This window comes from Eublepharis macularius, chromosome 11 (genome assembly GCF_028583425.1).
Source record: "Eublepharis macularius isolate TG4126 chromosome 11, MPM_Emac_v1.0, whole genome shotgun sequence".
NCBI lineage: Eukaryota > Metazoa > Chordata > Lepidosauria > Squamata > Eublepharidae > Eublepharis > Eublepharis macularius.
In genome coordinates this window covers 79,759,202-79,780,239 of record NC_072800.1, presented here as the reverse complement: position 1 = coordinate 79,780,239, position 21,038 = coordinate 79,759,202, and the positions used below count along the sequence as shown (strand labels likewise).

Here is a 21,038-nt window from a genome sequence, read left to right as displayed (position 1 = left end):
AGTGCGTCCATCTTCTTTCCCTCCTTATCCGGTGGGACGGAAGAGGACCCCGACCTCTTGTGCTGAATCTCCTCGGCTATCAAGGATGATGGTGGAGGGTGCTTGATGAGAGACTGCCACGTCCCTTGTTTGATCTTATACATCTGTTCGATGCGTTTGGACGTGGCAGGCAGGTCAGATGGTGACTTCCAGACCTTGTCGATGATCTCCTCCAAGCCCTCCAACATAGGAAAACCTACTGTAGCCGGGTTCTCCCCATAGATTCTGCACAGCAACTTGTCTTTCGTCTTCGGGACCACGGAGGACACGTCAATCTCCAAAGCCTTGGACATGCGGGCCATTTGGTCTGCATAAATCCGCAGGTCCTCGAAGGGAGAGCTGGTGGATGGGCCGACATTGTCGTCTGGAGATGGTTCAGAGAACGACTCAGAGCGATAGCCGGACCCCGCATCCTCGTCATCCTCATCAGACGCAAGAGCTGACACCTCGTCTCCTGGGAAGGGTGGGGGCAACCACTCACGACGGCTAGACGACGACGGCCCCGGATCCGATGATCTGAAGCCAGGTGGAGCCCCTTTCCACTGGCACCGATAGGCCTCAGGTAGACCTGTAGCCTGCTGGTGACGCGCAGCCACAGACCGCTCGGATCCGACCCGCTCGGATCCGACACTCCCCTCCGACCAGTACCGCTGGCTACGGGCAGACTGTGCAGGCGACTGTGCAGGCGAAGGATCCCTGGTCGTCTCTCGGATCCGACGACGCGGAGCCGGGCTCGATTCCGGTGTTGGCGAACGCCGCCCACTCGACAGGACCACATAGGCCCCCGGATCCGGCACCTCTTCCTCAAGGAGGGGACGGTCAGGGGAGTCTAGGTGAGGTGATGGCGTAGGTGGAGACACCAGGACCACCTCCTCTGCAGGCCGGCGCCGAGGGGACCGAGAGCGATGTTTGGTCTTCTTAGCCTTCTTCTTCGGCACCGATTCGGAGGAAGCTTTTGGAACCGATGCCCTCTTGGTCGATGCCTTTCGTGCAGCCTCCGGTCCCGGGACTGCCACAGGCCTTTCGATCGACGCCGGGGCTGACCGTATCGGATCCGACTCGCCCGGTTCCGGCCTCGGAGTCGACCTCCCCGGTTCCGACCTCACCGACGCCGACTTGTGCGGGGACTTCGCAGACCTCGCCACCGAGCTTGCCCTCGACGCCGGCTTGTCCACCGGGCGGGATGTAGCCACCGATTTTGAAGAGGTTACAGAGCCCGCTCGAGACCGGCTCCCGGCATGGGTGGAGGTTCGGCCAGACTTCTCCGCGGCCCCAGGTTTCTCCGCCTCGGAGGGCCCAGGGGCGTCCAAGACCCGCTGCCACAGTGAAGCCTTGAGGCGGGCGGACCGCTCCTGCCTGGCTTTATGCGTAAAGCCCTGGCAGATCTTGCAAGTGGGGACTACATGTTCCTCCCCCAGACAAAGCAGGCAAAGGCTATGCCCATCCGTTTGGGCCATTTTAGCACGGCACTGGGCACAGTGCTTAAACAGGGCTGTAGAAGCCATTCTGGGGGGCAAACCAAAAAGCGAAGTCAAACACAGTCCGGGTCAAATACTTCACCAAGATCAGTCCGTCCAAATCACTAAGCAGAAGAGAAGTCAAATCCAGATCCAAGTCAGTCACGAGAAAGCAATCCAAAGCACAGGAAAAAAGCACGGAGCTACAAGCGAACGTTCTCCTCAAGCGGCGGCAAGAAGAGAACTGAGGGAAGGGGCCGTTGGCCGCTGGAGGAGCATGTGACCGTTTGGGCGGGAAACGGTCGCTGAGGCGCGCGGCAAACGGCCCCTTCGGAGCTGGGAAAGCGATAAAAAAATCTTCCGGCGGCTGGCCTGCGCGTGCGCAGTACCCATGTGTGGAGGCACAGAAGAACGAAGATGAACACTTGCTTCTAAACAAGCACTCATATGAATTCTACCTTCATTCTGTGAAAAGACCAAATTTAGGTGTCAGAGATGACACAACTTGATAACAACAACACAGGGGAAAATGTTCCTCAGGCTTTCCTAATGAGATGAGCCTAAAGAGATCCAATATAAAGGCCTTAACATAAGGAAAAGATCTGGCCTAGCTAAAAGTGTATTCCTACGATGGTTTACTTAGAATTAATCTTATCTCAAAAACAGAGCATCTTGAGCATAGGTTTTCATAGTTACTTTAAGCAATCCTAGAAACTCATACCCCAAAAATATAACCGGAGGAGCAACCTTGTTGAACAAGGTGATACTTACTTACTAGTAAGTACATATAAGCCATGACTGCAATCTAAAATCCATTTATTTGGAAGTAAATCCTGTGAACATCTTCAAGTAAACGTGGTGAAGACCAGAGTACAAGCTTGTAAGAATGCAAGGAAGCCTAACTGGACCATACTTAGGGGCCATTTAACTCAGCCCCTTCTTTTAAACATCTATTACTGCCGAGCATCAATCTCTACACAAATGCCCAATACCATGCAACCACTTCAATAATATTTTCAGCCTTTTCCCTCTTGAACACGATCAACTCTTGTCCAGATTACAATTCAGAAACGTACATCACGCACATAGATGTCTTTGTTCCCGAAACAGTGACCGCCTTTGATTTTGTTAATTTTGTTACCAGTTGTTATCCCATTAACACTACCAGAGAAAAATTAAGAAAACACAATGGCCTAGAGGAAAAACACACATGAACGGCTGAGCTCAATGATGTCCAAACATCTCAAGACATGAGAGACCATCTTTTTAAAAAGGCCAGAGGGTTATGAATATGCATAGTATCGGTTGGATCCAGCCAACTTTTCCATAGAGTCCCACCCAATTCCTCACTTTATTACAGCTCCCAATACACAGACCTTTCATCCATGATTACCAGCACAGACTCTTCTGTGGTCAAAATGAACCCTGTTGTCCCTTTTTCAGCAGTGGAAAAGTTAGCTGGGCCCAACCCATTATCTATACAACAGAAAAGAAAGGAATGATAAAAGCAAGCAACAGACAAACCTATGTGTGTTTGCGCCATTACGTCTGCTAGCCTATGCGCAGCGCCACTGCCTCCACTTTGCGTTGAAGATGAAGAAGTTGTAGACGTGGTAGAGCCATGGATTGCTTGGCTGATCCAATGTTCCATATTTATACTCCCTTGGCTTGAGGTTGGAGTTCCCTGGGAATCACCTTGGACAGAGCCTTCATCTTCTGAACCAGATGAGGTATCTAAACATGGAAATATAAGTTACAAGTTTCATGTTTGGATGAGAAGACATGAACACATGGACAAAGTCATACTTTGGAAATCTGGCAAAGTAAACAGTTGAATCAACCACTGTTGGGGATTCTGGCAGCATGTCAGATGGCGCCACTACTTTGTTCCAAGTAATATCTATAGAACATCTATAGAATGGAAACAAAACAATTTGCAAAACCACAGAACAATCTACTAAGTAAGCATTTTTTCCACATAGCCATGATTGGAGGCATAATATATTTGGATAGAAACTTATATTTCATATTTGTTCAAAAATTCTCTATCAATTTTCCAGCTAAAAAAAGTGACTGAGAGGTTGGTTGTATTAAAACATTTAAAAATATTTTTTAAAGATCATAGAGTAAGTCAGCAGCATAAGCAAAAAAAAACTAGATAAAAACTGCAGGAGAGTTAAAAGTGGGGAGTGGAGATTCATATTCCCCCTCACAAAGAAAATGTGGGTAACTTGCAACCAGAGGAAGGAACTGGATTGCAGCTAGTTGCACATCATGATGCACGTACAAATGATCGCTCCTCTTTTTGATGCATCTGTAGAAAGAAAATGAATATTTGCATGCACATCTAGAATATTTCCAATCTTGGTCCCATTGCAGCATAATTATAGGGAATTCTGAAAGTGATTCTTCAATAGATAAATCTCTGGGAAAGAACAAAACCCAGCTGGAAGGGGGGAAAGGTCTCTTGCTATAAGTGGGACCTTCTCCACCCTCTCCCCCGCCAGTCCCTTATTGCTGACCAGTGCAGCAACAAGAGAAACTAGGCCAAAAACTGACATCTTAGTGTCACTTCCGGTCAAGTAACCACAAGTGACATGTTACTGGGATGCTCTAGCAACCCCTCCCCCCCAAAAAACTCTATCGTAAAAACATAGAGTTTTTGGGGGGGCGGTGCTACAGTGTACTGGTGACACACCACTTCTGGTTACATGACCAGAAGTGACATCACATCAAGTGATGCCAAACTCTGCCCTCAGAAACTCTGGGGGGAAGTTGGGAGGGAGGTAAGAGCTGTGAATTGTTGAAAATAGCAACAAAAGAGGACATTATCAAGTGTTTCAAGGGCAGGATTGTGCCCTCCTCACCCGTATCCTTTTTTGACCTTCAATTTAGAGACCAAAAATTCAACACAATTCTAATAAAAACAGCTTCTTCACTTGCAAATTACCTATAGCCTCAAAAAGCTAAAATGTTTGGGGCAAAATAAGGTTGAAATATTATGTTTGCTTTCCTGAGAACAGGTCCGACTGAATTCAGTGGGATAGATCTACAAATATGGAAGTCAGGCTGCAAGAATGTCTTTGCCTTATGTCAAAAAAGGACTGCAATCCCCCAATGGGGGCAGGTATCCCCCAGCTCCAGCTTCCATTTCTTGCCACTGATCCAAGTGGCACTGGAAGAAAAACAAACAAAACAAAAAAGGGTGTTGGCCTGACACCACAACTAAGGGAAACCCAGGCAAGATGTCAGTCCCCTCTAAGAATCACTGGTAAAACAGAATTTCTGGTGATTCTTAGAGATGACTGACTAAAGAATAAAGCACGGTTGCCCAGTGGGCCTCCTTGGAAAGGGAATTTCAAAGCTGAAGCACTGCAACAGACAAAGCCCTGCTCTGTGCACTTATACATAATTTCCCAAGCAGGATTCACCACAGTGCCCTGTCTGCAGGTCTTAATAATAGAAGAGACAATCTATTAATACCAATTAAAAATACCATCTTGACTTTAAGATCCTTATTTAGTAGTTCGGCCTACTGTATTTAGATAGGACTTAGTGTCAAGTAAAAGCAGTTAAGATCAGAGGTATTAGCCGTACCAAATGTGAAAATGCAAAATGGACCAGCAACTTCTATAGCAAGAGGTCAAAGGGGATGAGTAGGTACAAGTTGTTAAATAGCCAAGAAACTGGCAGACGGATTTGACCTCGTTCGTAATCCTATGCAAACTTACCCTGGAGTAAACTCCAAAGACTTCTGCACGAGCAAGCACAAAATTAGATATCATTATTCCCTCCTCTTTTAAAGAGGCTTTGATTGTAATAATTTTAATTCAAAGTAACATTAAACACAAACTAATTTTAAAAAACAGTTTTTTAAAATTCCCTGTAAGACATAAAATATCTGCCTTATACCTGGAGGCGTGTAGGCATCCATTGAGGTTTGCACTACCAATGAGCGTCGCTTGGATGGCATCGGCACTGCCATCTTCCTTTCTTTATGTTTCGCAAGAGCTGCCTGGACGGCTTCTGTATGGACATCTAGAATTAAAAAGTTAGTATCAGTGTGCAAGTGAAGCAAAAGGAGCCATAAAGCCAAAAAGCCTTTTAAACAAGAACACTGACCTCACAATTCTTAGGCATAGGCTATATTTATGTAGCACCCTTCAATTTGTATGCAAGGACCAATTCTGCCGAGATCATAAAATACATGATCAGCAAGGTATGTACTAGAAGTTACACTATATTTATCTAAGTTCCTGAAGTCTCTAGTAAGTGCTCTAAAGGCTCAATTCTGCTTTCTTTGAAAGAAATTGCTGTGAAAATAATGGGATGCTTTAGGGTAAGCATGTTGAAAGTTACACAGCAAACACTGCAGGACTGAATTCTAAACGAAAGAGGCAACTGTCAACTTATTCACCTACAAATGGCATTGTTTAAACAAGGCAATTATCTTAGCAATCAACCAATTTCTAATTGTGTTTGTTTGTTTGCTAGACGGGTATTATCTGCTTGCATGAATGTACCTTGAACAGCCATACACTCATGAGGAGGTGTACCATTTTTTAAGGATTGGAAATCCTTCACTGGATTCAGTAATTACAGAAAAGCAGAAACCTAATGTATGCAAGCGTTATCAAGAAATGAAATATCCTGACAAAACTAGTTTGACTTTCAGTTCATAACTTCTGGGGAAACAAGAAAGCACAAGGCCTTTAAAAAAAATATTACAAGGAAATGTTTTGTTTCAGATTTAAGACATGTTGTAAGAACGGCAGCATGAAGTCAAAATATATCAGGAAACCTCTACCACTTTCTGACATGAAACATATCCTATAGTTGTTGAAATGTTTTAATAAAGGTATCAAGCTTCTGGGGGAAAGTAGGGTGGATTAAGGGGAAGAAAACGAAAAAATTACACAGGATCCCATTTTGAATCCCATGCTCATTTCTGAGCCAAGAGTAGAGAATTTTGTATATTTTTTTGCTAATAATGAATCAATGCTAAGAGTCTGGAAGGTAAAATATTTTTATTTAATTTACGTAAAATACATTTTAAAAAAAACACCTTCTCTCAGCTCATTTTAACCTTTGCTAATAGAGAGCAAATGGGTTGCAAAGCGAACAAAAGAATATTTTAAAAGTAAAGCCTAGGAGAGCAACATCTTGATGTGTGAACACATAGTAGGGGAGGGGAGGGACATCTTCAGGGATGTGATGCCTTAGAGCCCACCATCCAAAGCAGTCATTTCTTCATAACAACAACAACAACAACAGCATTCAATTTATATACCACCCCTCAGGACAACTTAATGCTCACTCAGAGCAGTTTACAAAGTGTATCATTATCTTCATGACAATCTCCCTGTGAGGTGGGTGGGGCTGAGAGAGCCCTGAGAGAGCTGTGATTGACCCAAGGTCACCCAGCTGGCTTCAAGTAGAAAAACGGGGGAATCAAACCCAGTTCTCCAGTTAAGAGTCCTACTGCTCTTAACCACTACACCAAACTGGCTCTAGGGAAAAGGAACTATCTCGTCTGGAGATCAGCTGTAATTCCAGGGGATCTCCAGCCCCCACCCGAAGGTTGGCAATCCTACCTGCAACTTTTCTGGTGAACACAGATTCAGACATTATTAATAGGAAAGTGTTGTGCACCACTCACAACCACATTTATTTGGTAGTCCCTAACAAATTCACGGAGAATTTCTAAGTATACTTGGCCTGTAAAGAGCTGCAGCACAAATACATAATAAAACCATAGCAGCTTGCTTTCTTTAACCTAGCACTTTCCCAATTTTTTTTAACAAAGCATTCCATGATATAGCTTTTAAATAATCATTGGTAATTTAATTTAAGGATTTTTTAAAAATATATATTTTTTGTATCTCTAGTGCTGTGGTTCAAACTGGATTTTCTGCTGTTGTTAAATCTGAACGTTGGTGCTGATTGGTTTTATTGTATTTTTATCATGTTTAAAAATTATGTCTACTCAAACAATACGGGGAAGCAGGTGAATATTCTTTTTAACAAATAAATAATTTTGGCACTTTCCTGAGAGTCAGCCACACTAATCCTGGGACTGATTTCTGAGTAGACCTGTTCACGATTAGAGATGGACACGAACCGAAATACGAACCAAAATTAAGGACGAACCAGATCGGTTCGTGGTTCGCGAACCGTGGTTCATCAGATCCCATTTCTGATGAACCATTATGAACTTTATGCTGGTTCGTTTGGTTTGTGACTGCAGACAGCCTGGTGCCAATCACTCAGTTTCCTAGGCAACAGGGGATGGACTTCCTGCAGACCTTCTGCTGACCCGGAAGTGATGATTTTCTGACCCGGATGTGACGTTTTCACGAACCAAACAAACCAGTTCACAAACCAGTGGCAGGTTCGTGAAAGTTTGTGGTTCATGAAATTCGATGAACCATGAACCACATGGTTCAGTTTTTTTCTGGTTCATGCCCATCTCTACTCAGGATTGCTCTCTGTGTCTACTTGTCTCTAATCTTGTAACCATCATTCCTGGAGGCCTGCTATGCTTTTAATAGCTGCATGGGAGGTAAACACCTATTCGGTGAAGATTTCCACGGTATATGAGTGACCAATGGATAATGCTACACCACTCCGATCTTATGATTTCTAAGGTCTTGGGGATTTGGGCTAACCATTCTAGAAGAGCCCCCCCCCCACCGCCCAAAGCTGCAACATGTCTATCACTTTTGTTTGGCAGCCTCATTACATTTACTTAAAACTTTTGGATCAGATCGTGGAAAGAAGGGGATGGTCTAAAGTAGAAATGAGTTAATTGTTAGGAAAAGAAAACCTGAATATTAACACCTGTTGCTTCATCACTGTTTTAAAAACAGAATACATTATTTAATAATACCATGATGCCTTGGTTGGTGTTTGTCATTCAATTCAAGCCTAGAGGGAAGTGTATAAACTGAGACTGTAGGGAATAGAGTAGGCCTCCATTCCCTAACCCCTTAAGTAAACCTAAATGAGATAACTGAAATGGGTTTACAGTCCAGGGTTTATAATCCTCAGTGATCATATAACCAATTCCCTAGCACTCTGACATTTTAAAAAATCCTTGATTTGGGTTTTATCAATAATCTGAGGTAACAATATTAGGCCTCTTTCATATACACAGCCCCTGTATTGACCCCTTCCAGTATAACTGTGTGGGCATCACTCCTTCTGGTATGACTTTGGTGTAAACTGCTTCTTGTATGGTTCGGATGGATTTCATCTATGACAAACATGACTCCATTCCCCAACAGATGAAGCAGGCCTCCAGGAAGGATTGTCAGCTCTGACACTCCTAGAGATTTGGGGGGTGGAGCCTGGGAAGGGCAGGATTCGGGAAGGGACTTCAGCAGGATAGAATGCCATAGAGTTCACTCTCCAGGGGAAGTGATCTTTGTAATTCTGGGAGATTACCAGACTCCACTGGGAGGCTGGCAACTCTACCTCCAGAACCCATACTCTTTTGACTAGACCAAGATGGGTAGCCGTGTTAGTCTGTCTGTCACAGTAGAAAAGAACAAGAGTCCAGTAGCACCTATAAGACTAACAAAATTTGTGGTAAGGTATCAGCTTTCGTGAGTCACAGCTCACTTCTTCAGATATCTGATATCTGGCTGGCAGACCTATAGTGTTATAGGTGCTACTGGACTCTTGCTCTTTTCTTTTGACTATATTCAGACATAGGGTTGCCAGGTCCCTTTATCCTCCTACCGGGAGGTTTGAGACCCGGCACTTACCTTCTCTCAGGCCATTTCAAATCCTCGCGCGTGTGCTCTGGAGGCGCCATGATGACATCACTTCTGTTAAGTGACGTCACCACGCCTGCTGCTTGGTGACACCACTTATGGAAGTGATGTCATTGTGCTGGCTGTGTGAGCGCTTCCACGCTTCGCACGGAGTTGATTCTGCCCCAAATCGGCCCCAAACGAAGCGCGGAAATGCTCCTGTGGGTGGCGCAACAATGTCACTTAGGGAAGTGACATTGTCACGTCGGGAGGGAGCGTGTGCACAGTGCACACTCCTGAGGTGCCTGCTGCTGGTGGGCAAGCTCCAGGAACTTGCCCCCTCCCGCTGATCGCCCAGCGATCAATGGACGAGGGGGCAAATCCCAGGAGTTTGCCTGCCACTGGTGGACACCTGGGAACCCTATTCAGACATCATGAACAAAACAGACCCACATCAAGACTACCTGGTGCAACAACTAGTCATGATATTTGGATCAGCACGTTTCAAAAACTGCAAACTGTTTCTTGCCTTGAAACAGAACTAAACTATGGTTCAGAATCCTGGTTTGTAAGCAAGACTCCAACGGCAATTTGTTAAAATGTCCAGTTTGGGAACGCAACAAACTGAGGTACATTGTAAACCAGAAATCTTTAACCCTTGGAAAGAAGAAGAGCAGGACAGACTTGCACAAGCCCAAGAATGTCCTGGCTAATTCTCACCATGAAGAAACCTTGATTTGTTTGTGAAGTCTGAACACACAGCTATTGCACAGATGGGAGAATAAACGTATCTGTTATCTCCTCTTATGGAGGTGACACCTTTCCCTACCATCTAGTGGCTACACTTGGGGAGCTATTGTCCTCCTTTCACACTCTACTGACCTCACATTTATTACACAAATCTGCAATTCTAAGATTAGAAAAGGGGTTAGCGGGTTCCTTTCAGCTGTTTAAATAAGTCATGGGTGAAAAATAAATGATTTTCGCGAGAACTGCCGTTATTAATAGTTACCTGCAATTTCCCAGCTACATAAAAATTACTTGTATTGAATTACTATTGTAATTTCCATTGACAATAAAATGCGCTTGGAATTTCCCAGGGTATACAAAGTCTGAATGACCCCCTCGAGGAACTAACTGTAAAAAAAAAAAGTGAGAGAAAAAAGAGGGGAAAACTCTCTTTTCAAGAAAATCTCATTGTAAAAACATGAAGTGCTGAATAAAATCACCTCGCTCTCTTGTCTACTAGCAGGTATTAACCTTCTGTTTCCTTTCCTCTCCTCTTTCCCTTCCAAATTGGATGGCCCATATATTGGATTCAATTTGTGCTTCTTGCTATTCTTGGAGAATCAATATAAACAGAGCAAAATGAAGCACCATGATTGGGAAGGCTAATTGCTCGACTTGTGCGAGGACTGTGTGTGTGAGGCTCATAATTCAGCCTGTCAGGTATTCCTGCTAGGTGGCCTCATAAAATGGAGTAAAACTTAGGGCCAAACCAGACAAGATGGCTGAGAGATGAAACTGGGACCCGCTGCTGTCACACAGAAAGTGTGGGGAGGGGGGGCAAAAAGGTTATGTGAGGGGCAAAAAACCCCTCCTCCCACTGTTTAGGTTTCTGATTCCCCCTTCCTGCTTCAGACCCCCTTCCTGTAATTCTTCAGGATTCCTGATCCCCATAAGCAGCAGTTCATGGAAATCAATGGACTGCAGTGGGAGGGGAAAGGCAGGAAATTTTCATTTTGTCACTAGACATTTTAGTCTGGATTGGGGTTTCCAGCCCCCCCCCCTTACTACCAAAACAGGGGACAGAGGGGATCGCTAGGCAGGCAGAGGGCCCCAATTCTTCTTCCTCTCACACATGGGCCATTCCGCAATGCGCTCCAGTAGCTCCCGGCCTGCCTTCCTCCTCCTTTCTTCCCTGTCAACCAGGTGAGCAGGGCCAGGGGACAAAAGCTGGGGCGGGGAAATCATTTGGGGGGGGACGACTGGTATCCCTAGTTTGGATCCAAACCTTTATCTCCTCACTGCCCCTCTGTTTTTCCAGAACCGGTTTTTGCTGCCAAAATTTCACCCTGAGGCTGTTCTCAGGCACAGCTGTATAAAAGAAGGCAGGTGTGGACTAGTAGAGAGCAAAGGTTTAGCAACCCAGTTGTGTATTTGACTGGGGGGTCAGCAGCACACCAGGGAAAATGGGGCTGCCTCCTCCTGCTCTAGTGCCACTGAAATACAGTTGGTGAAAATTTTTGCTCATGCTCTTTCTCATGTTAAATCCAAGCTGGCTATCTTTCAATCTGGACACCGCACAAACCTTCAAATCTGCCACGGCAGAAGGACAGCTCTCCCCAATCCCTCTCTATCCATTTGTCTCCATCCACTGCATGTTGTGGCAAGCATGATCTCAACCACCAATGCTAATAACACCTTTACCAAGATGAAACTGCACCTGAAAAACTGGGCTGGTTCTATAATTCAGATCACCCTCCAGGGCTGCAACTTTTTAGAATGGATCTTCCTATCCTTTCTAGCATACAGGAAATGCTAACTTATTTCTCTTTGCAGGACAGGCAGGCACACTGAATTCCATATCTTGGTATTAGCAGCACTGCTCCAGAAGCATAGAAAAGGCCCTAATGTGCTGCAGGTGATTTATTACTTCCACTTTGGCTCACTACACTGCATGCCTTTCTCAGTACAATCAAGTGTTACCTAGTAAATATTTCAAGTTTCCACATTAGCAGGCCAAGATTCTTTCAATCTCCATATGAAGCATCTGATGTGACCACTGGAGAAAGAGCCAGTACACTTATTTGCATTGCCAGGTCTTGCGTTCCCGATTACTGCTTTAGTTGAAAAGTGTCAATTCATACTGATTAATATAATAACAACGACATTTGATTTATATAATGCTCTTCAGGACAACTTAATGCCACAATCAGAGAAGTTTACAAAGTATGTTATTATTATCCCCACAGCAATCACCCTGTGAGGTGGGTGGGGCTGAGAGAGCCCCAGAGAACTGTGACTAGCCCAAGGTCACCCAGCTGGCTTCAAGCGGAGGAGTGGGGAATCAAACCTGGTTCTCTAGCTTAGAGTCCCGCCGCTCTTAACCACTACACCAAACTGGCTCTCTATATGGTATAGCCTATATGTGGTGCAATAGATAAAAGGTTTTCCGTTGACTCCAGAGGTCAGCTATGAAGCTCACTGGGTGGCCTAGGATAGCTAAAAGGCAGTGTTGTATAGTGATTAAAGTGAGGGACCTGGACTGAAGAGATCCAAGTTCAAATGCTCAATCAGCCATTTGGTGACTTTTAGCCAGTCACTCATGGTCTAACCAGCCTCTCAGGACTGTTATAAGGATGAGATGGAGGTAAGGATAAACTTGATACTGCCTTGAGTTCTCAGGAAGACGGGTGGGATAAAAATGTAATAAATAAATACAATTCTATGATTTTAATTAACAACATAGGTTTGTTAAGAATAAAATGGGATAACCCGAGTCACACAGCCTGACCTCCTTGGAGAAAGAATGGAATACATATGTAATAACACTTTTAGAGAGCCAGTTTGATGTAGTGGTTAAGAGCGCGGGACTCTAATCTGGAGAGCAAGGTTTGATTCCTCACTCCTCCACTTGAAGCCAACTTGGTGACCTTGTGTCAGTCACAGCTTCTAGGAGCACTCTCAGCCCTACCCACCTCACAGGGTGTTTTGTTGGGGGGATAATAATGACATACTTTGTAAACCGCTCTGAGTCATCCTGAAGGGCTGGATATAAATCAAATGTTGTTGTTGTTATAGATGGGTACCTGTGTAGGTCTACAGCAGAACTTGATCTGATTTTAAGGTGCCACAGGACTCAAATCCAAATGCAATAATAGTTAAACTACCTAATCCTATGCCTATTTACTTGGAGGTAAGGCCCACTGAGCGTAAGGGGATTTACACTTAATCCTAAGTAAAAGTGCAGAGGATTGTAGTCACCCCTTTAATGACTAAAAACAGGCCAGGTTAGTTCATAATCATTCTGACCACCATATATTATCACCTGTCCACAAGTTTACCAGTTGGTGAAAACAGGTACAGGCAGCTTTTAACATCTCTGCACCTTTAATTTTTCACAGAAATATCGTGGAGCTGAATGGGGTCTCCAAAGCCATCAAGTTTAACTCACTGTATTTTATGGGAATTCACCATAAAATCAGGAATGAAAGTTCACTTCATTTTGTACAAGCTAATCTTCCTCCGTATAAAATTGTCAACTTATTTCGCAACCCATTAAACAAAGCAATTGACTAACCACCTACCCAACTAATCGATTAAGTTTAAACCATTCTGTTGCCAAAGTCTAAATACAGATGCCAGATAACGAGAGTGAGATAACTTATCATTTACTTCTGTTGTTTGAATGAAAAGTTCTAACATTTTCTTCCTCATTCTCTATTATAAATAAAACCAAGCCAGCCCCTCCTCCCCCCCAGTTAAGCAAACATGCCTTTAAGCCACAACACTTGCTGAGTCAAACTATGGAAGGGGATGTAGCAGTAGCTTACACTGGACCAGCTTGTTCTTCTTCCTGCTATTCACCAATGGTGGCTGTTCAGAGGGTCTCTCCCCCACAGAAGCCATCTTTGCTGATCAAGCAAGATTAAGGGAAGAGTAGGCCATATTCTTGAAAGCCAGAGTTTGGTGTAGTGGTTAAGAGCAGCAGAACTCTAATTTGGAGAACCAGGCTTGATTCTCCACTCCTCCACCTGAAGATAGCTGGGTGACCTTGGGTCAGTCGCAGCTCTTCGAGAGCTCTCTCAGCCCCACTTACCTCACAGGGTGATTGTTGTGGGGATAATAACAACATACTTTGTAAACTGCTCTGAGTGGGTATTAAGTTGTCCTGAAGGGTATTATATAAATTGGTTGTTGTTGTTGTTGTTGTTGTTGTTGTTGTTGTTATACCAGCCTTTACCTCCCGTCATTCCGTTCCATCCACTGTGTCCCCCCCTGATTCTTCTTGAGACATCAGACATAGAGTTGCTCTGATAGAATCTAGTATTTTCCTTTACATAGGATCACCAACAGGCCTGGGAGAAAGTGTATTTTTGGAAGTTTATCGGGACATTATTTATTTTGTGTTATGAAAAGCTTCAACTGCATATTTCCACACATTAGGCCTCTATTAAAAGGACAGAACATTTTTTTTCTAAAGGTCTGTTGGCAAGCTAACTTGCACACCTGTAGTATCAGGACACTTTGTTCCTAGTAGATTAATCGTCCCAGAGTTTGCAGCCACTGGAAACAATCACTGCCCATTCAATTACGAGCACTTCCGCTTCTGCAGGTTTCCATACAAGCATATCAACATACCACATGCAGAACTGCAACATGGGCTTCTATTTTCATCTTTATGAGATTTTATAAACTGGACTCTTCCGCTGCAGCTGAAGCAGCTCTTGGATGGTTTAATCAGGTCTGACTGATTCAGGACTCCCTCTCCCACCCAACAATCAAAGCTTTGTAACATCTATAACACAGTGGTTAAGTGGTTCAGTTGCGAATCAGCACTCTACTGGTTCGAATCCCATTACTGCCATGAGCTCAGTAGGTGGCCTTGGGTAAGCTGCTCCTCTCAGCCCCAGCTTCCCAGCTGTATTGTGGGGATAATAATAACACTGACTTATTCACCGCTATGGGTGGGGCGCTAATATGTTTAGGAGAGTGGTGTACAAGTGCAGTTATTGTTGTTGTCCCAAACTTAGCAGGATGTTTTCCTTTCTCTCAAATGAGAATGCTACACTAGATTTACCTGTGAAGGTTCCTTCTGTCTGAGAATAAGGAGGACATCCTGTGCGTGGAATGTGGTGGGTTTTTTCCCAACTGTGCTTGCCTTCTCTTCGCATCTCATGTGTTGTTCTACACTGGTCCTTTTTCTTCCCACATCCAGATGTTTCTAGTGTTTCTTCATTTCTTTTGCCGAGTTTATATATTTCTTTTATCACATTTTGAAATGTTGGGCATACACTGTGTTGTTATTGGCCAGCCGGGGAAGTGTCTGAACTAAGGAGGGGCAGGTACTTCCTCTCCTCATGGGAGGAAAAGAGCAACCTATTTCCTGCCTCCAGGGATAATGAGAAAAGGAGCAGGATTAAAAAAGGATTAAAGTTTGCAGTCCTCCTTATTTCATCCTAGATTTCTTCAGTTGTGACATGACTTTTTATTTCTCTTTTGGATTTTAGGCATCAATTTTTAATGAAATCAGTTATTGTTTAGGTATTCAAACCGGAGAGATTGGAAAAGAGCCTGTTTCTCCTTGGGGAATCCTAACATTCTGCTCCTAAATACATTACTTGGCAATAAGTCATACTGGCTGCCTTCCAGAAAACTTGCAACTAGTTACACATGCCTAACTGTGCTTTTTTTCACTCCCTTCACCTCACAATCACTTGGCAAAAGGGCTTTTGAAACTAGGTTAGCTCTTAAAATTCAAGCGACTCACTTCAGTGAAACAAGATGATGATGATGATGATGATGATGATGATGATGATCCTCTGTTGGTTGTTGATATGTTTAGGCATACCTGCCTTTACTACAGATAAGAATATTTAGGTATGGTATTATTGAAAATTGACAATTGGTTCTCTGCTTGCTAGAGAAAGCATGGAGATACTTAACAAGAATTGCTGGAAATGCTTGGATTTTAGGTATTGAGACTATATAATTAATTTTGATGTTAAGTGTCTATTAGTAACAGGATGAGGACATGTGCTAATTGGTAGTGACAGGTGATAAAGCAGTTAATGTGCTATGATGCAAGCGGCTGAATTATAGGATTTGTAGCCTCTTGTGTCTTTTGGTATCATTAGCCTGCTGTTATCAAGTAGCGAGGTGGTTGGCAGTGCCACGGAGATTGATACGCTAATGCCATTAACAATCAATCCCTGTGAAAACGGAGCACAAGCATTTATTTGGGATGCTGTGATTGGTTATTCCTTTCTGGGCGAAAAGAAGAGTATGTTGAGAGAAGCTGCAGTAGTTAAGAGTTGCCAACTGTTTTACTGCTCTCTGTTCCTGTGTCTGTAACAACTGCTTGCCTGGTAATGTTATTGGGGGATAATGATCATTTCCATACTGTGCAAAGCATCACCTGTTGTTGCCTGCAGATCAAGTTGTTTTAAGAAATACAGGAAGAGGCTAGGTTGGTCTTCTAGTCACTTGGCAACACTGTCTGCTGTATGGCCTTAATGATGTGATGCAACAGAAGGTTTTAAGTGTTGAAGTCCAATAAGAAATTACCAAGTTTAGTGTCAATTTGCAAAAACCACAAAGCCCAGAAACTCAGTTTTGGAACTAGACTCTCTCACACGGATATAAGCCTTCTATCCTATGTAAATGATAGGTCACAAAATCAGAAATTTTCTCTAGAAATAATTAATTATCACCTAACTATTTATCTGAGCTTTGGTGTTTGTCACACTGTGAGTCCCCTTTTTGTCCTATTATGTATATGCACTCCATCCAAGCACCTTGAGCCAGGGTAGGAATGAACAGCTCCACACACTGCATAAATGACCATAGCATAATAAAAGAGCATGTTTTCTGCTTGGAAAAAGCCCCATCTTCAACCCTCCAACACCAGTTTGGTATAGTGGTTAAGAGTGCAGGACTCTAATCTGAAGAACCAGGTTTGATTCCCCACTCCTCCACTTAAAGCCAGCTGGGTGACCTTGGGTCAGTCACAGCTCTCTGGAGCTCTCTCAGCCCCACCCACCTCACAGGGTGTTTTGTTGTGGGGATAATAATAACATACTTTGTAAACTGCTCTGAGTGGGCATTAAGTTGTCCTGAAGGGCAGTACATAAATCGAATGTTGTTGTTGTTGTTATTAAAGATCTCAGGTAGCAGCCCAAACAGACCACTGTTTTTCATACTTCCAATAGCCGAATTGAATCGTTTTCTACATTAAAATTAGAGCTGTCCTTTACTCCTACCTACCCAAAAACAACTCATTGCGTTCCATGTCTAGAGTTGATTTATTTATAGTCCGCCTTTCTCACTGAGACTCAAGGCGGATTACACAGTGTGAGATTAGTACAGTCAATATCAAGATCATTTCCATAAACAATGCTGTAGGGTAAACAGATACAAGTTCGCAAAGACATTGCATTAGCAGGGTTCCCAAGCATTTACTCCTTCTTTTGAAATAATAAGTTTATGGTCCCTGATTCAAACCAGGACCAAGGCGTGGGAGAGGGGAAGTTAACCTTTCCCTCCTCCATCATTTTCCAAAACCAAAACAGGCTGAGCTACTATTTGCCCCATAAGATAAACATACAGAGAACCTGTATGTTTGCCCTTATTGGGAGAACAGCAGCTCTGCTGGGCCGTTTCAGGCCAGGACAACGGCAAAGGAGGAAAATGCTTACCTTGCTGCCACACCTAAGCCTACTGTGATTGAGGGATGCAAGGTCAAAAAAAATGAAGTAAGCAGTGATATAGTAGGAACCTCTAACCAATGTAACTACAGGAACCTCTAACAAATCCATTAATTATATTCCCCACAATATAGTAAATGTGACCCCTCTTTGGAAATTGCCAGAACAGATATCAATTAGCTGAACCACCAATCTGACTTGGGCAGCATTCTGTGTTCACCTAACTTGATCCATCTTGCCTTGTAAGAGCAAGCCAAGATTGATCAAAGCAGATCTTGGAACAGAGATGAAATTAAGAGGATTAATTTTCAGCTTGATGGAAGATTCCAAAATATGTCGTCTTCTTTTTTGTTGTTCAGACCAAAATTGTGCAATTTATTTTATTTTATTGATCACATTTGTACCCATTGTGCAGAGATGACATTTACAGTATATGCCTGACCTGGCTAGGGCAGCCAAGTTTTTAAAATTTTATTTTATTTATTTTTTTGCTTCTCTGTTTCTGGCGGCATGTGATGGATATATGAGTCACTTGTCACAGGTCCAAGGTTTCAGCAAGATGAGATGACTGATGGAGTCACACTGTGGGCAAAGAATCGGCAGATTCAGGGTAGCATGCGGACCTTTGAGATTGTTTACTTAATCAAATGTTGATAAAAGCCACACTAATATTTTAGAGGCAAAATTAACTCTCTCACACAGTGCAGTCCTAAGAACACTTTCCTGGGAGTAAGTCCCACTGAAGAGACCTGAGTAGACCTGCTTAGCACTGCTCTCAAAAACACTCCATATGAATATATAATAGAGATGGGAACGATGGTGGTCCGTTGCAGTTCGTTGCATTTCATGAACCACGAACTGCCATGAACTTGCCTGGTTTGCGAACAGGTTTGTTTGGTTCATATGTATGTCACTTCCAGGGCTGCAGAAGGTCTGCAGAAAGCCCATCCCCCCCATTGCCTAGGTTACCGATTGATCGGCACCATGGTGTCTGCAGTGACAAACTGAAAAACAAAAGAAACAAACCACTATAAAAATCATAGTAGTTTGTCGCGGTTTGTCAGAAATGAGCTCCGACGAACTGCCAGTTCACAAACCAAAAACCAGCCTGGTTCGTGGTGAACTTTGGTTTGTATTTCAGTTCATGCCCATCTCCAATATATAACCTTCATGGCAATAGGTCTATGCCTGGACAAAGAGTAAACAGAAATGTCGAGAGCTGACCTCTTTTCAGGTCTGAATACTGACAGTCCATTATTATACCAGTTCAATTCACAGAAAGTCTTAATGTAGAACAGCCAAACTTTATTACATCATCGGGGTTTTCAATTTATGGCTATTTAGTAAATGCCACTGTTGACAGTGTAATGCATTTTTAATTATGTGTTTATGATGTGTGTGTGAGAGAACCCACATAGAGATTTATGGAAGGATAAGGCCAGATTCAAATACATTTAATAAATTGTGACAGGTTGTCACAATTATTATTACTACAACCAGAGGTTCATACTTATCTTTACAACCCTGAAAGCCAGAAGTGTTTTCTTTTTAAGCTTGGAAATTTCAGTCTATAAGTAACAAAAACGAGCCCTGGAAACAGCATCAGAGAGGAGCTGTGGCTCAGTGGCAGAGCATCTTCTTTGTATCCAGAAAGTCCCAGATTCAACCCACAGACTCCAGTGAAAAAGATGAGAAAGCAGGTGATAAGAAAGAACTCTACCTCAGACTTTGGAGAGCTGCAACCAGTCGAGGTTGACAACACTGACTCTGATCGACCAGTGGTCTGTCTCTCAGTATAAGGCAGTTTCATTATGTATTCAACCTCTAGGCTGCTGAAGATATCTTTAACGATCAAGAGCTCCTTATACATATATGGATCCCATTGCCAACCAAGGAAAATGGAGTTCTACCAGAATACTGATCTATCCCCCTTTCAACGGGGAATCCTTCTGAGTGCAGACTACAGACTGACCCAAGATTATTCAAAAACCTTTCTTCTCCAAAAGCTGACTGAGCCCCATGTGAGCAATGGTTTTCCTATGAGTTGCCCAGAACTTCCCAGAACTACACAACAGCATCTGCTTTCACTTTTGGGATCCAGAACTTGGAGTACTGGATCCAGAACTTGCCGCACCTGGAGTACTGTGTGCAGTTCTGGAGGCCTCACTTCAAAAAGGATGTGGACAAAATCGAGAGGGTGCAGAGGAGAGCGACGAGGATGATCAGGGGTCTGGAGACTGAGCCCTACGAGGAAAGGCTGAGGGCCTTGGGAATGTTTAGTTTGGAGAAAAGGAGGTTGAGGGGGGACATGATTGCTCTCTTTAAATATTTGAAAGGCTGTCATTTGGAGGAGAGCAGGGAGCTGTTCCAGTTGGCAGCAGAGGGTAGGACGCGAAGCAATGGGCTAAAACTACATGCACAAAGGTACCGACTGGATATTAGGAAAAACTTTTTCACCATCATAGTAGTTCAAAATTGGAATCAGCTGCCTAGGGAGGTGGTGAGCTCCCCCTCACTGGCAGTTTTCAAGAAGAGGCTGGATGAATATTTTTCAGAGATGCTTTAGGCTGATCCTGCACTGGGCAGGGGGTTGGACTAGATGGTCTGTATGGCCCCTTCCAACTCTATGATTCCATGATTCTGTGATTCTATGAATTTCTCCTGACATGCCCCACTTGGGTTTTAATTATCACTGCAGCTCCACAAAGTGTTGCTGTGATCATCAGAGACCTTGCAGTAGGACTGTAGCCCTGGAACACCAAGTCTCTCAAGAATATTTTCTCTACACAATCCTCACACTCGAGTATAGTTAAGCAAGGAGGTTCACACTGGATCCTGTGTACATTTGAGACTTCCATTCAGATCCAAGTAACAAGAGATCAAGTGGAAATACACTTTCACAAGTTGTATGATATAATATATACATATACATTTTTAGAACCTACATCCAAGCACAGGAATGTTAAGATCTCTGACAAACTACTGAAGGTGAAAGAAAGGGTACTGACAGGCACGAGGTCCCACTTTAATGGCTTGGCAGAGAAATCTTAAGCCCTTGCCTTACAGCAACTGCATACTTGATGAGGCAGGCTAAGTACACCAGAATTTCACCACTACAGTAAATGTGTAAAATGCAAAGAGAACATAATATGCAGCAGAAACAAACCACTCTAACAAATGCCACCCACCCACAGTTTGGGGATGCATCTTTCTTCTTGACCACAGACGCATTTATTGCAGCACACAGATGCGCCTCTGAACTTGGGTTGTAATGCAATACAGGAAAGCAGTTCTCTGTTCACTCCTGAAAGCAGGAGCAATACACGCCCTCTCTTATTGATGCCCAAGAAGAGAAA

General features: G+C 43.5%; 1 protein-coding gene across 2 annotated transcripts in view; it reads right to left on the bottom strand.

The window, feature by feature from the left end:
- The window catches only part of DIP2C (disco interacting protein 2 homolog C), a 347,378-nt gene that overhangs the window by 108,931 nt on the left and 217,409 nt on the right, over positions 1-21,038 (bottom strand). For both annotated transcript variants that reach the window (XM_054991506.1, XM_054991505.1), the window contains 2 exons: positions 5,409-5,534; positions 3,021-3,230 (listed from right to left, as the gene is read on the bottom strand). In XM_054991506.1, coding sequence (XP_054847481.1) covers positions 3,021-3,230; positions 5,409-5,534 — 336 coding nt within the window. The remainder of the gene's footprint in view (positions 1-3,020; positions 3,231-5,408; positions 5,535-21,038) is intronic.